The 14,241-nt window shown below is 55.2% G+C and overlaps 1 protein-coding gene across 9 annotated transcripts in view; it reads right to left on the reverse strand.

Annotated features, from left to right (window-relative positions):
• Positions 1–14,241, reverse strand: part of INPP4A (inositol polyphosphate-4-phosphatase type I A) — a 117,308-nt gene that overhangs the window by 5,347 nt on the left and 97,720 nt on the right. For all 9 annotated transcript variants that reach the window (XM_074354453.1, XM_074354451.1, XM_074354450.1 and 6 more), the window contains 5 exons: positions 13,408–13,534; positions 13,017–13,157; positions 10,782–10,879; positions 8,576–8,688; positions 5,850–6,004 (listed from right to left, as the gene is read on the reverse strand). In XM_074354453.1, coding sequence (XP_074210554.1) covers positions 5,850–6,004; positions 8,576–8,688; positions 10,782–10,879; positions 13,017–13,157; positions 13,408–13,534 — 634 coding nt within the window. The remainder of the gene's footprint in view (positions 1–5,849; positions 6,005–8,575; positions 8,689–10,781; positions 10,880–13,016; positions 13,158–13,407; positions 13,535–14,241) is intronic.

Here is a 14,241-nt window from a genome sequence, read left to right on the forward strand (position 1 = left end):
GGCCCCCCTTTACTGGGAGGGGGATCCTGGGCAGAGGAGGGAGTGCTGTGTGTGTGTGGCCATCCGCACACAGTCTCTGCCGGCCTAGAGGTGGGCACAGTGTGTGTCAGCCCACGGGCAGCAGGAGTGCGTTGCCCAGAGCAGGGCTGGGGCGGTGGGCTGTGAACCGTGGACCCTACCTGCCCACTCTCCAATAAAGCAACAAGATGGTTGCAGAGAGTTGACGGGCGCACCTCAATGTGAAGGAGGACACCTCTCGAAGATCACAGGCCTGACAGAACCTTGCCTGTGACCAGTGTCACTTTGCTACAACTTAACTCCACCCATCATTTGGCAGTTGGTGAGAGACGCCCTCCCGAAGGATGTCAGCAGCTGTGCCACAGAGCAGCCACTTCATTTATTCTAGAAAAGACAGGGTGACCACACTGCACTTGTGAGGAGAGTGGCCTCACCTGCAGGTGTGACACCTGCAGGGCCCAGGAGGTCTGGGATGCGGGGGTATGAGGAGGACGGCCTCCCGTCTTAGAACTGGAGGTCTGCGTCTGGCGTCTGTCATCCCCTGCTAACCGCTTCTACAATTCCCAGAACCCGGACTCAGATCTGAGGCCAAAGCAGAGAAACCCCAGAACAGGTTCTGGAAGTCTGCGGAAGGGAATGGAAAGGCCAGACTTCGTGCTGGACTGAGTCTGTGTGTCTGCCTGGGTGTGAAGTTTCTGAAAAAGCCAGCTTCTCTAAATTCACTGCAGTGTTTCTAAGCTGGTGAAAAGAAACACATTTCCATAAATGCAGTGTATGGGGCGCCGGCGGGAGGCCAAGACAGAAGCACAACGTAATTCGAGCTAGAAAACAGGCCACCGCCCATTGCTCGTAGAAGATCTGGGGGCTTCCCCGCAGTCTGTGCAGCGACCTTCTTAGATGTGTCATCTCCCTTCTGCACGCGACTGTTAAGATCACAGTTGTCCCGTTTTATGGACAGTGCCGTGTTAAAATTAAGAGTGATAATGGCAGAAACCACAGCAACCGCTTCTCTCTCGGCTCCGCCTGGCACAACCACTCAAAAGGCAGGCCTCATGTTTTGGTAATTTTTTTCTCGTTACTAACCATATTTGATTTGTGAGAGAGAAAAGCTATCTGGACTTGAATCTGGAATTAAAGATGCAGGTTTTTAAAATGAAAAATGCTATTTCAAGAAAAATAAATGTATATAATGTTAACAGCCTTTTGTTACTATACGCATTAATTCCTGGATCAGTTTAATGATCCTTGAAGATATAAAAGAGTAATTCTAAAGTCACATGCGATATGTTGTTTTTATGTGCCTAACTTGGTACAATGAGCCACTGTAGTCACAGCTTTGTGTCATCCCAACTCGGAAGTAATAACATAAGCAAGGAAATGTTATGATTCTGCAAACTGTTTGCTACTGTAATTTCAGGGACTACGCTTTGAAATGAAAGCAGAAAGTACATGTCCTAGTCAATAGGTGTATCCAGAAGAGCTGGTTAGAAAGCATCTGTCTTACTCATTTCTCTTCAAAAGGAAAGGAAAGGGTAGCCGTACATTTAAATAGTGTCAAATATACAAATTCTTTTCAGACAGAATTCCTTTCTCTAGGAAACAGGGCACATGAGATATACAGATAATAAATAGTTTTACATCAGAAAGAAAAGATTTGGTACAGGTAATTCCAGGCCAGCTAAACATAGCAGTAACAGGGCTCTGTACTGTAAGAACATGTCACAAGCGCTGAAAACTCTACAGAATTTAAATGAACACACCCTCTTGATAAAGTGATTTGGCAGGTATTTACATTTCAGAACAACAAAATGTCAAACTGTAAGGCATGGAATATTTCTTGGCAGACCATGCTTGGACACATTCCTTCTGTCCAGTTAGGTACACGGTGGCTGGATGTGTTCTGGCACTTTTGTTTTTCTTGTGAATTATTTTTCATAATGATACTCATTTACAACGCAATTTGGCCACGAGGTATGCTATACTCAGGCAGAGCCACACAATCAGTAAATTGGGGCTCAGAGCGAGTAAAGGGATGGAACAGAGGAGGCTGGGGTCTAGTCTTAAGTCTCGGATGGGCACCAGGCCGCTCAAGTTCTTCTGGGTGACTACCTCCCGTGTTCCAATGCTGTGAAAAGGAAGAAGGTTGGGAGAAAGGAAAAGAAAAAGGGGGAAAAATAAAGGAAAAAAAAAAAAAGACACGTGCAATGGATTTTATCAAAAGTATGGGAAAAAAGTAGGAGAACCAAAAGATAATAAAAAAAAATGGAATGAGGCCACAACAGAAAGAAAAGATGATATGCAGAAAAGGGTGTGAACAGAATACCAAAACAAAACGAGCACAGTTACAAGAAAAAAGGAGAGAAAGAGAAGTGAAAATAAGAAAAAATACTGTAGTCTACTGAAAACAAACACGTGGAGGCTGACTAAATGGTTTTCCGTGTTCACTGTCTGGCTGGCCCGGCGCCCCGCATGCCGCCCCGCCATGCTCACATGCGGCCAGACGCAGACTCCAGAAAGCAGGCTGGACATGAAGAACCATTGGGGGTTTGACCTTCTCACAAATGCCTGAGCCGGGCGCGCTGCAGCGTACTTCGCCAGAGCTGCCTCCCAAGTAAGGGCTCGAATGATGCCCGTTTAGCTCTAGGACCGCCCCGAGGCGGAGCCTCCCGCAGACCCACCTGGGCTTCAGGCTGAGCAGTGCCAGCTGGGAGCTGCAGGTCAGTCACTGCATGATGGGATAGACCAAGAATGGAGTCCAACCCAGCTCACTGGAAATCTGGGGTCCTGCCTTTGATGCCATGAAGAAATGTCCCGAGGTGAGGTTCCCCGAGGACCCTGGATGCCCTGGAAGGACCCTGCGGGATGTGCCGTCCTGACTGGGGACCCTTCTCCTGCTGTGAGTGCTGGCTGTCACGTCCCCCGCCGGGGCAGTGCCGGGGGTCGCTGTGGCTGCCTGGGAACTGGGACTGGGGACAGAGGGCGCCCACCAGCAGTGAGCTACAATCGAGTCAGATGGCGAGAGCCAAGCGTACACATCTCTTCCCAGCTCCGCGTGCCACGGTGTCATCCTGACTCGGGCTCGGTGGGAGCAGTTACACCCTGGAAATGACCATAAAAACTGGCAAGCACAGCAGATCAGGTGGTTTTTTGCTTTTTTTGTTTGTTTGGGGGTTTTGTTTGCTTCTTTGGAGAGAGAGCTGGTTGTCAGACACCTGCTAGCCCATCACTGGCCACTGCTCACCCTGGGCCCCCAGGACAAAGCCAGCCGAGTGTCAGCTCTGCCCTTCCCCCAGCCCTCCTCCCCACCCTCCCTCCCCCGGCCGCCCCACCCCCTGCCTGCACGCTCCACTCTTCCACCTCGTGAGATGCAAGCCAGAAAGCACGAGAACCAAAGCGCATCCCTCCACGCAGGGGCACAGCCGAATCCGTGCTGCCCCTCGGGGCTCCGGCCACTGACCCGGCCACCCCGGGCTGGCAGCCTGAGAACTGATACGTCTTCCCCACATGGGAAAATCCAGAAAACACTGAGGTCAGGCATAACAGTGTCACATTAAGAAAAGTGCACGAGGCCAGAGCCTGAGAGGCTGTGAGCTCAGGGGGACAAGGCAGCGGCAGGCACCGGGGGGCCCTGGGGCGGCAGAGGCGACATGGCACTGAACTCTGTTTTCATTTTGAATAACTTCTTCAGTGATTACTAAAGTAATATGTATTTACAGCAGAGATTTCAAAAAGTCCAGGACAACATAAACAAGAAACTTTAAAGAGACACCTGTAACTGGAGGCAGGTGGGGGATTTAGGGAGGCAGAGAGAGGCCTGTTTCCATGGCAGGAAGGTCCTTCCCAGCACAGGACCTTCCTTGGGTCCTTACCCGTCATGAAGGAAAACAACGCGACTTTCCAGACTCAGAAGCACTCAGAATGGTGACAGGAACGACTACCCAGAGGGCAGGTGAGCAGGCCCTTGGGACACTGGGTGGGAGTGTGACTAGCATCCTGTCAAACTGTAAAAGCCTTCCGACGGCGGACACCTTTTAACCTAAGGAATCAGTGGGGCAAACGTGGGGAAGAGAACACACAGGGGTGCCCACTGCGCCCTTGTCTAAAGTGCTAGAACACCAGAGACAGCTGGCGTACTCAGTGACAGCAAACGGGGCAAATCGCGGTGTGCTGGGCGCAAGGCCTGCGGTTCCTGACCTGAAAAAACGCTCACGAGACAGTTAAGTGAGACGGGCAGGCCAAAGCAACGGGCAGAGCCACACACATAAATGCGTCTGTTCACACGTGCGCTCTGCTTCGTGTATCATTCAGGAACTGGTTAACCGTCGCGCGGGTCAACCTTGCTCACACGGCGCGTGCGCGCGGACCTGCCACAGAGCAGGCATCAACATGCCAGAGTGGTTCCCTGTAGCCGCGGGGGCCTGGCGGGGGTGTAGGTCGGTGTGAGAGTCACTGGGGTGGGGGCTTAGCTGTACTTTCTCATTTTCCTACAAGGAATATCCACCCATCACTCACGTGGTACCAGCTGTAAAAGTGCTTTCTTTGCGTGTTGTAAGCTGTCACAGACGAACCGTGCACAGCCCTGGGCGGGCTGCGGGCCAGCGGGCAGGGCCGCCCACGTGTCTGTCTCTCTAAGGAGACCTCTGTGCTCAGATGCAGTCAGAAGGAGCAGCTGTTCTCATCAAGTCTGTTCCGGGAGCCAAGACTAGATAGAAGCCTTGACAGAAGTGTACTAACTGGACGGCTGTCTCAGGGCCTGGTCTCCTGAACGGACCTGGTCCTAACATTTGCTCCCACACCCTCAGCTGTGCCCTCCGTTTGTCTCGCTTCCTCGCTGGCGGAGGTCCGCATCTCACCAGAGCGGTCCTTCCCCCCACCTCGCAGCTAACGGGGTGTAGGCCCTGCCTCCCCTGGGCACCGGGGCCGCTGAGCCGCCTCTGCCTCCCTGATGCTCTCGTCAGCAGGTGGCCCTGTGGTCACAAGATTTGGATGAACTGGGAAAGACAGAACAGGACACAACGGTTCCACTTTTACAAAATGCTACTGTCAAGAGGCAGGGGCTCAGGCATCGCTTTGGTACATGATTGTGAGAAGGTCAAACAGCAGAAACATACAGAAAGGATAAGAGAATTGAACGCTTTAAAGAATTTGGTGAGAGGACAAATGATAGAGAACATTCAGTAGAAATGACTTGGAAACGAGACTTGAACAGCATTGGTGGCTACATTGAAGGAGACGGGAAAGCAGTTTCTTATCCTTTCTTTTGGTATGCGAGGTGAGGTGCTCCCCAGCACTGCTGGAAACAAGGCATCGCTCAACAGCGGACAGAGTTTAGTCCCCGGTTTCACTCTGCAAACACGCCTGCTGCCTCGGAATCAGAACATCATTAGGGTGAGGTGGCCACGGCGCTGGGACAGGAGACAGGGCTGCTGCCGTGACCAGAAAACACTCCCTGGACACTGTGCTCATGAGAGCACACCCTGCGGGCCAATGGGGAGGAGCAGAGCGGAGAACACCAGCGCGGCCCGCAGACGCAGTGTCTTCCTTCCAGACAGGAAAGAGGTCTATGGGTGATGTCCTCAGCTCGGGCCCTGAATCACCCCAGGAGGGAGGCGGCGGGGGCCGGGGACGCCGTGTGCCGGAGGACGGTCACATGGCTGCATCCGAGCTCCCCGCGCACGCTCCTGCCACCTCGGCCGGCCCCAGGTGCCTGGTCCTGCTCACAGACACCACTGGGCCTGTTTCCCCCTGACTCCAGAGAACACCGCCTCCATGTGACAGTGCCACTGGTTTGACTCTGTGGACATGCGGCGGCGGCGGCGGCAGGGACTCACCTGCGCATGCACTCCAGCGCCTGCGTGAAGACCTGCGGGGCCATGCCGTGCTCGTGCTGCAGGATCAGGCACTGCTCCAGCGTCACCGACATGGCCGTGCGGTCCTTGGCACTCTTGCAGCTGGTGAACCGGACCCCGTTAAGGCGGCGGCAGACCTGCCAACAGGAAGACAGGCTGTGCTTAGAGGGGAGACCCCACGGATGGAAACAGGGCAGGGGCTCCGGACATCCCACGGGCTGGGGGCAAGCACTCAACTCCCAGGCCTGGCGTTCCCTCTGCGCCTGCACCCTAGTTCCACTCCTGCCAGAGCCAGTCACCAACACAGGTCGCTGCCCCAGGACCCCCCCCAACTCAGGGAGGTCAGAGCAGCTCCCAGGATGCCCAGCTCCCAGCGAGTCTCTAGGGGCTTCTGGAAGGCACAGCACAGAACCCCGGTCTCAACTCTACTGTCTGCATGAGTGGGAACAGCTCAGTGGACTGACTCCCCTCCTGACCACTAGGCCACCCTCCAGCTCCACCTGGGGCCCTGGCACAGGATTAGGTCCCAGTGCACCTCCCCTCCCAAGGGACGAGCTTGTGTGAAGCAGCCACCTTAGGGCACCTCCTTTCCCAATGGGAAGGACATCTGGGAGCATTTCCCCTGCACCACTAGGTACAATCCTAGGTACACAGCCCCCAAATCCATAAAGCCCCAGAACAAAAGACCTTTTTTTTTTTTTGTAAGTTTGTGGCATTTGGCAGCATGACCCCATCTGAGTGGATGTCAGACTATTTATAATTTTTATTTATCCCATTTGTATAAATATTCATGCTTTTCAGTGAAAGAATATTCGTGCATTTGCTACCAGAGGGCTGCCCCAGACCCCCTGGGGCTGTGATATCGTCTGCGTGTGCCGCATCACACACAGTGATACCCCACAACCGCGTCACACACCTGTGGCCAGCTGTGCACTGTATCGCCTTTCTCAAACACGGAAACCTGTGAATTCCAAAACACATGGCCACAGAGCTTCAGATGCAGGCCTGCGGCCCCATACCAGATCCCACACTGTGAGACCGCTGGGATCTAACGAAGAGTCAGGCAAGCATGACACTGGGCTCTGTGACCCCGCTGTTCACAGAAAAAACCCCAAGGCCTGCCGGCTGCCCTGTAGACAGCACCAGGCCAGCTTCTCCAGCCAGCGGGTCTCAGCTGGGACCATGTGGCCACTGCCAGGGATGCCACTCGGCAGAGGACACAGTGTGGTCCTAAGCACCGTGTCTAGAGAGGGACAATACAGAAAAGGCCTCAACAAGTTCAGCCAAGACCATCAGGAAGAGGATGGGCTGCTTCTGAGAACAGACAAAAAAATTTTAAAAAGAAAATAAAAAAGATTGTAAGTAGCCAGAGCAAAGTGGAGAGTGAATTAATCCAGATTTGTAAAATCCTAACTGATGAAGTGGATGCACTCACTCAGTTCCACCAGCTGGAGAGCTCATGACCCAGACACATGGAATGAGCCGGAAGGGCAAACAGGGTCAAAGAAAGTTACATCCATAGACAGTGTACCTGGTGCCATGTGAGGTTCTGGAAGGAGGCAGGGCCAGAGGAGTGTCCTGGCCAAGAGAGCTGTCTGCAGCACCAGGCTCCAGTCTTGGGGGAGCCCTAGCCGCTCTGGGGCTCTGGCTGGTCCCCTGATGTGTGAAACGAGGGGTCAGACCTAGCAATATTCCAACTGTTCAGCCAGGGAACCCTTGTTCATACACAGAAGTGAAAATAAATAAGGTCCAAGAAGGGAGGGCAGCTCTCCGCGGGTTGGGGATGGGAGGGATGGGTGGGATGGGTGGCTGAGTGGCTGGGCACTGCTGCCCCCATGCCCACCTGCCCCCTAGGAGCCCCAGGTGGACAATATGAGGACCAACGCGTCCACAGGTCTCTGAGACCTGTCCACCTCTAAATCTCTGCTTCTGTATTTCTGCTGGGGACAAAAAATAAGGGGCTGGATGAACTGCTTGTTTGACCTGGTTACAGGGGATGGCAGATCACCCCCACAGCTGACGGCTTTTCTATCCTGTAGTGAGACAGAACCACAGGTCCCAAACGAGGCACGCCCAGGGCTCTGCATGCACTCTCTGTAAGGCCACCTGCGAGTTTATTCCGAGAGACATGGAGAGAGATACATGAGTGCCCGCCCTGTGCCACTGTGTGGAGGGACCGGCTGGGTCACCACGGGTGACCCAGGGTGAGTGGGTGAGCGGGCGACTAGTTTTGAACCTGCCCCACTACGGGCTCAGAGCAGGGACTTGGAACCCCAGAATTAAATTCATGAGAAACTATCTGAAGTGTAAGTACTTCATTTCAGGGGAAATGAGGAGATCTGAACAGCACCGTAGAAGAAACACTGTTTAAAGAGAAGGTAAAGGTTCCCGCGGTCTCCCTTTGAACCTGACAAAAGGTGCAGTGAGTTTCAGCTGGTTATCGACTGTGTGGGCTTCTGAAGGTGACACCTGTCCTCAGCCCAGTTATTAGATGCCCCAGGGGGTGGATCCTGTGTCCAGCTTACGAGAATTCAGGCAGCCCTAAAGTCAGGAACTCACGGGCAACTTCCAGCACCTTCCAGAGTCTGGCAACATGTTCAGTGACTCCCTGGTTTCCGTGTGGAGAAACGCGCCCTCTCCACCCTGGCTGAGGCTCTGCTGTGTCATCATCACCATGATTGACACTGTGTCCTCACTACGGCCAGTACCTCAGCAGCTTGCCAGAGAATGTCCACGTTCTTGTTCTTCCTGGCGTGCACGTTCTGCCCCAGGAAGCGCAGCAGCTCCGGCAGGCATGTCTGGCTCCGCGATCGAGGTAGGCCTGGGAGAGAGGAGGGGTCGTGGGGCTGGGGCCATGCCCAGGGACTTGGCCCAGGTCAGCCGCTGCAGCCTGGAAACAGCCAGGTGACGAGGCCCGGCCAAGTGGACGTTCAGGGTGATGAAAGCAAGAAGGGAGAGCTGTGCTCGGGGCCCCGCCTGGTCCCAGCAGGGCGGAGCCCTCCGCTGCTCCCACCAGCACTGCAGTGCCACCTGCAGACGGCAACCACCTGGCCTCCTTTCAGCTCAGGGGCTGGAAAGGGAACTGAGACCTCTGAGGATAGGAGGGAGCTGAGAGGGATAAGGGAGAGCCGTCAGGGATGGAGGATGCTTAGGGCTGAGGTCTCAACACTGAGAGGGCTCAGCCATTCTTAGGGGACGAGGGTTGGGCAGCTTCCTCCACCATGACAGTGTCCAGGCCCTTCAGGACCCTTTGAGCTAGATCAGTCAGATCACCTCACCTCAGAAACCTAAGGTTTTCAAACACCAGGATCATCAGAGAAAAAGCCTCGAGGTCATGTCTAGGGAAAACAACAAGGGTGCCTGAATCCACAAATCAAAACCCACGACACGGCGTTCTGGGATCTCACTGCACATCCATTTCCACCACACAGCCTTCCCCGGTGCACACAGCGTCCCCCGCTAACCACCTCACCCTCCCAGAGCATGCCCAGCACCACGCTGGTCAGAGGACGGGGGCAGAAGCAGAGAAACGGGAAGGAGGCGCCTGCACGTGTGGGACGCAGTCTGTGATGGGGCCGTGGGAACCCCGAGGCGGTGAGCTGGTCAGGAGATGCACAGCCTTCCCTCCTGAGATCAACTGTAGCTTCCCCCACCTCCTTGCCGCCCTGTCAACGAACACCCGGCATTGATGCACTAAGCAGACTAGGGGACAGTCACCATTCACTAGGTGGGCTCCGTCTGCTCAGCCTCAGGGACCAGAAGTTCTGGGCCGAGGGCCCTGGGGGCGGCGGCTCCCCCAGCATCCCAGCTCATGGGCAGTGCTGCTGGCCGCCCTGGACAGGCCACGCCTGCTCTGCTTTTGCTCCTACAGGCCCCGCCCTTCCTGGCCTTTCACCCCCGGCTGCTCCTGCCTGGGCCTGACCCGGGCTCCTGAAGACTCGCCCTCTGTGCCCCCATTGGTCAAAGGGGTGTGAAACCAGGCCTTCTCCCAAGGCTGCTGTGGGATCAGATAGATACTCATGTAAACCGTGTAGAGGGCCTGGCATGTGCAGGGACTTGACAAGTCTGTCCCTCGTCACTGCAGTCACTGCCGACTCACGTATCTGGGATCCCAAGAGCCCAGGTGCTGGTGACCTTCAGCTGAGTCCTCAGAACTTCTTCAATGTCATCACTTTCGCATCAGAGGCCTGAGACCGCCACGGACGCCTCTCCACATCTTCCCTCCACGGGGACCCCTTTAGAGGACCCCCAGGGGCTGGAGCAGCGCCAGCACAGAGAGGCAGAGTGCATGCCTGACAGGGGCCGGTGCTCGGTGAGTCTGGGAGAGAATCCCCCATGCAGACACAGCGCAGTGAGCCCCGGGTTCCTGCCTGAGATGGGCGGCACGGGGCTGTGTGTCAGTGAGGGGTGCCGCTGTCCCTCTGACTGCCTCCAGGGACATGGGGACAGCCCACCTGCCCCCACCCAGCAGTGGGTGCCCGCCCAGCATCTTACTCTACGAGCCACGGAAGGGGCTGTGGGGATCTCACACCTCATGGTCGGGGGGAGGCAAGTCAATCCCCAATCCCTGGTCGAGTTGGGGTCCTGCCTCTGTAACCCTACCTGTCCCACCAGCAAAAGCACAAGGTGGCCACTGAATGCAGGCGTGAGCACCACAGACTAAGACGGTGTGCAAGGAAGCCCGCCACACAGGGAGAGGAGGGTCAGGCAGGAAGGGCCGTGGCCTGAGGGAAGCTTCTCTGGGTGGAGGCCCAGCTGAGGGGCCTGAGCAGGTGCCCAGGTGGCAGTGGGGATGGGAAGCAAGGGAGATCAGTGCCCAGTACGCAGCGGCACCCGGAGGGTCACCAAGCAAACCTCAAAGACCCTCAGGGACAAAAGACAAGTGAAACTCACTGTGAGTAAAGAAATACTTACAATCTTCTGGCAAGACTTCCTTAAACTGCTCGAAGTAGGAATTTAACCGCACCAAACTCTCCACGTTGATAACTTCTTGTAAAGACGTATCGCCAAACCTTCGGAGGTCGCAAGGGGACACCATTAACTGGCTAATGTTTTTTACCTCTAGCAACAACGCGCCTGCATGAGGACTAGCGAGGCTGATTCTCTCCATCATTCACTGCGCACGTCTAAACTCTAACCACGTTCCTCCTCCCAAGCATAAGGTCGTCTCTCCTGGGTTGGTGACAAGTCTGAATATGTCTCATCAGCAGGAACCCTGCATGATCTGTTACAGATGCGCCAGGAGACAGCCAGACCCCATGTCCTCCCATCCCCGAGTGCTCAGGAGCGGGGCTGGCAGTGGGGCTATGGCTGGGCAGTAAGGACAGTCCTGTTCTCAAATCTGAAGTCATTGGGCTGCTGAATGACCAGCTGTCCCTGCTGGGCCTTGCATGAGGCACCAGCCCTCCTCTTGCCATGCAGGTTCACCTTGCACACCTTACGGGCAGCCAGGACGTGCCGGAGGTGTAAGGGGGCTGAGGAGGAGAGCCGCCCACAAGAAGGCACATGTGGTCACTGAAACACGCAGCCCTGGGGCCCCAGGCCTGGATGCCCATCCCCTCTACCACCTCTCCACCCAGTGATCACCATGCACATTAGCTTCTTCACTGTCCCAGGTCACTCTTTCTGGGGCAGGACTCCCTCCTGTGGGCCCATCCATGCCTAGTGGCTTTCTAGGCACCTGCTCCCTCGGGGTCTCCCTGGGATACAGGTAAGCTGAGGGAGAGCATCCCAGGAGCAGATAAGCAAGCAAAGACCCTGCTCCCCTCAGCCCCCGCCCCACAGCCTCATCCTCCTCCACCTGGCCCTGTGTTCCCTGCCATCTGGCCTCGCCTCAACCCTTTGCGGTACATTCCCAGAAATGCCCTTTCCTGTAGCCGCTCTCGCAGGGTCAGGAACAGCAGCTGCCAGACATAAGGACACCTCCCTGCCGGGGCCCTGACACTGCCCACTCTCCCTGAAGTGGGTCCCTCAGCTCTGCCCACACCCTCCAGGCCTCTGCTTCCTGGGCTGGTGCCCTCAGCCTGAGGCCAGCTCGCCATCTGCCCCCAGCGTGACCCTCCTCCTGGTTCCTGAGGACCAGCTACTCACCACCCACTAGCGGCCCGGCTCTGCAACTCTGCTCGCCGACCCCCACACACCACCCGGCTGAGGCCCGTGCCTTACAGCTCCCCGGTCCGGCCCTCGCCATCTGCACTGTCCCTGCCTGATCCAGGTCATGGCCTCCGGCGTGGACTCTTCCTGACAACCTCCTTATCACCTCTGTCCCCCTCACATCTCTCCAGTACGTGGCCAGCAAGTGTGAGTCGGATCACGTCCAGCCCCACTGAAAGGTCTGTGTGCCACATGGGGATGACCCACACTAAGGGGTTGATGGACACTGACTACAGAGCTCAACAGGCCCAACAGGAATGTGGCATATTGTGTCCTAGAGACTAAATGTCTTTAACAGCAATGTATCTTTTAATTCTAAAATACACATATCACATGAACATCATGATACAACAGGGAAGTATTTCATGTACCATTAGGAGGTCATTAGAGGCTACACACATCCACCCCCTCCTCCTCTCCAACACACATGCACACACGTGGGCACACAACTCCTCCCTGCTGCCTGGCAGGTGACCCTAGAGGAGTTTACGAGGCACAGGCCGTTTGGATCAAGGCATGGCTCTCAGCCTGGCATCCAGGCCTCTCCAACCTCACCTCTGTCCATCCCTGCCTGGGACCCGGGCCTTTGGCTCCATGTGGTTTCTCTCCACCTGCTTTTGCTCAGGCTCCTTGACCTGGGACACCAGGTCTCCTCCACTTCCTCGTCTGACCAACTCCTACTTACTCTTTAAAACCCACTTCAGCCATCACCCCTTCCAGGAAGCCCTCTCAGACACTCTGAGAGCTCGCTAGAGCCCCATGTCCTGCATTTAAAATCATCCCTGCACCCTTGTCTCTCTGCTACCAGCCCGAGTCTCTCAGGGACACAGACCATGTCCGGTTCGTCTCTGTGTCCTGGCACCAGGGCCGGGGCCAGGTCCGTGGCTGCACTTAGAGCATGTTGGCCAAAGGGAGGAAGGAGGACACGTGGCTCTGGGAGCCCAGAGAGGACGGCGCACACTTGCTGGGGCATGTCCCCCGCGGAGGGCGGCGCACCTCTCAGCCAGAGTCTGCTGCTCGTTGATGCCCACGTTGAAGAGCACGGGCTGCACCCGCAGCAGCATCCCGCTCTGGATCTCCCGGGGCAGTGCGTCGAACAGGGGGCCCGGCAGGGGGATTCGCACGTTAAAGCCGTCACTGCCAACAGAGAGAGAGGGAGAGGGGACGCGGAGATGAGAGAGGGAAGCCCAGCTTGCCTGGACACAGAAACACGTGGTTCCCTACTATTGGGCAGGACCCGTGAAGGGCTGTGAGGTTAATGGAGAGGCTGTGAGTAGCATTTCTAACTTAATGAAACGGAATAAAGCAAAAATTAAGCATGCCTTGCATACAACAAATGTAAACTAAAACACTGTGCTAGTTCTGAGAATCAGAAAAATATTTCTACCGATTTCCTGTGATGACGGGCAGCATGTCAGTCGATGCATTAGACGTGGCCTGCGTGACTTTGAAGGTCACGTTCCTCAGGTCCATGATCCCAAGGCTCATGTCCTCCAGCATGGCCAGCTCCTCCCCTGGAGGCAAGAGAGGCAAGGGGGTGCTCAGGGAGGGGACCCGCGCAACCCTGGACCCAGAAAGGCTACAGAGGCAACGAGGTCAGGGCAGCTGTGATGAGACCGCTGGAGGGGCCGCCCCAGCTTCTCCCGCAGCCACGTTAGAAAGCGCAGCTGGTGGAGACCAGCCTTGTCCTTCCTGGCTCTTTTCTGGTGAAGGAAGGAGGCGAGGGTGGGGTGGGGTGGCGTGGGGTGGGATGGGAGGGCTGACAGGCAGGGAATCTCAGGAGGCAAAGCTGGCTCTTTGGATATTGTGATCTTTTGATAATCTTTAGGTCTTTTGCTATTTCTTTAATGTCTTATAACTCCAATGATTAACAGATACTTTAAAAAAAGTTATCCACTTTTACCTCCTAAGAAGAAATAAACAGAAAATGAAGGTAAGGAGAAGAGAGCCTTTTAGAGGGTAATTTGGAAGTATCAGTGGATTTTTGAAATATCTCTACTTTCTGACCCAGCAACTTTCCTTCTAGTAATTTAGCGGGTGCAGAAATGGGCCACAGGCACACAAAAGTGTACATGCAGAGATGTTTTAATAGGAACAATTCAAAAATGGCCCGAATGTCCTATAGGAAGTTATTGCTTTAGTAACAATCATCCATTCTCAAATAGAAAGATCTTCAAGATGTGTAACAAACAACAACAAAACCAACAGAGGTGTGTGTGTG

The sequence above is a fragment of the Camelus bactrianus genome, chromosome 28 (genome assembly GCF_048773025.1).
Source record: "Camelus bactrianus isolate YW-2024 breed Bactrian camel chromosome 28, ASM4877302v1, whole genome shotgun sequence".
NCBI lineage: Eukaryota > Metazoa > Chordata > Mammalia > Artiodactyla > Camelidae > Camelus > Camelus bactrianus.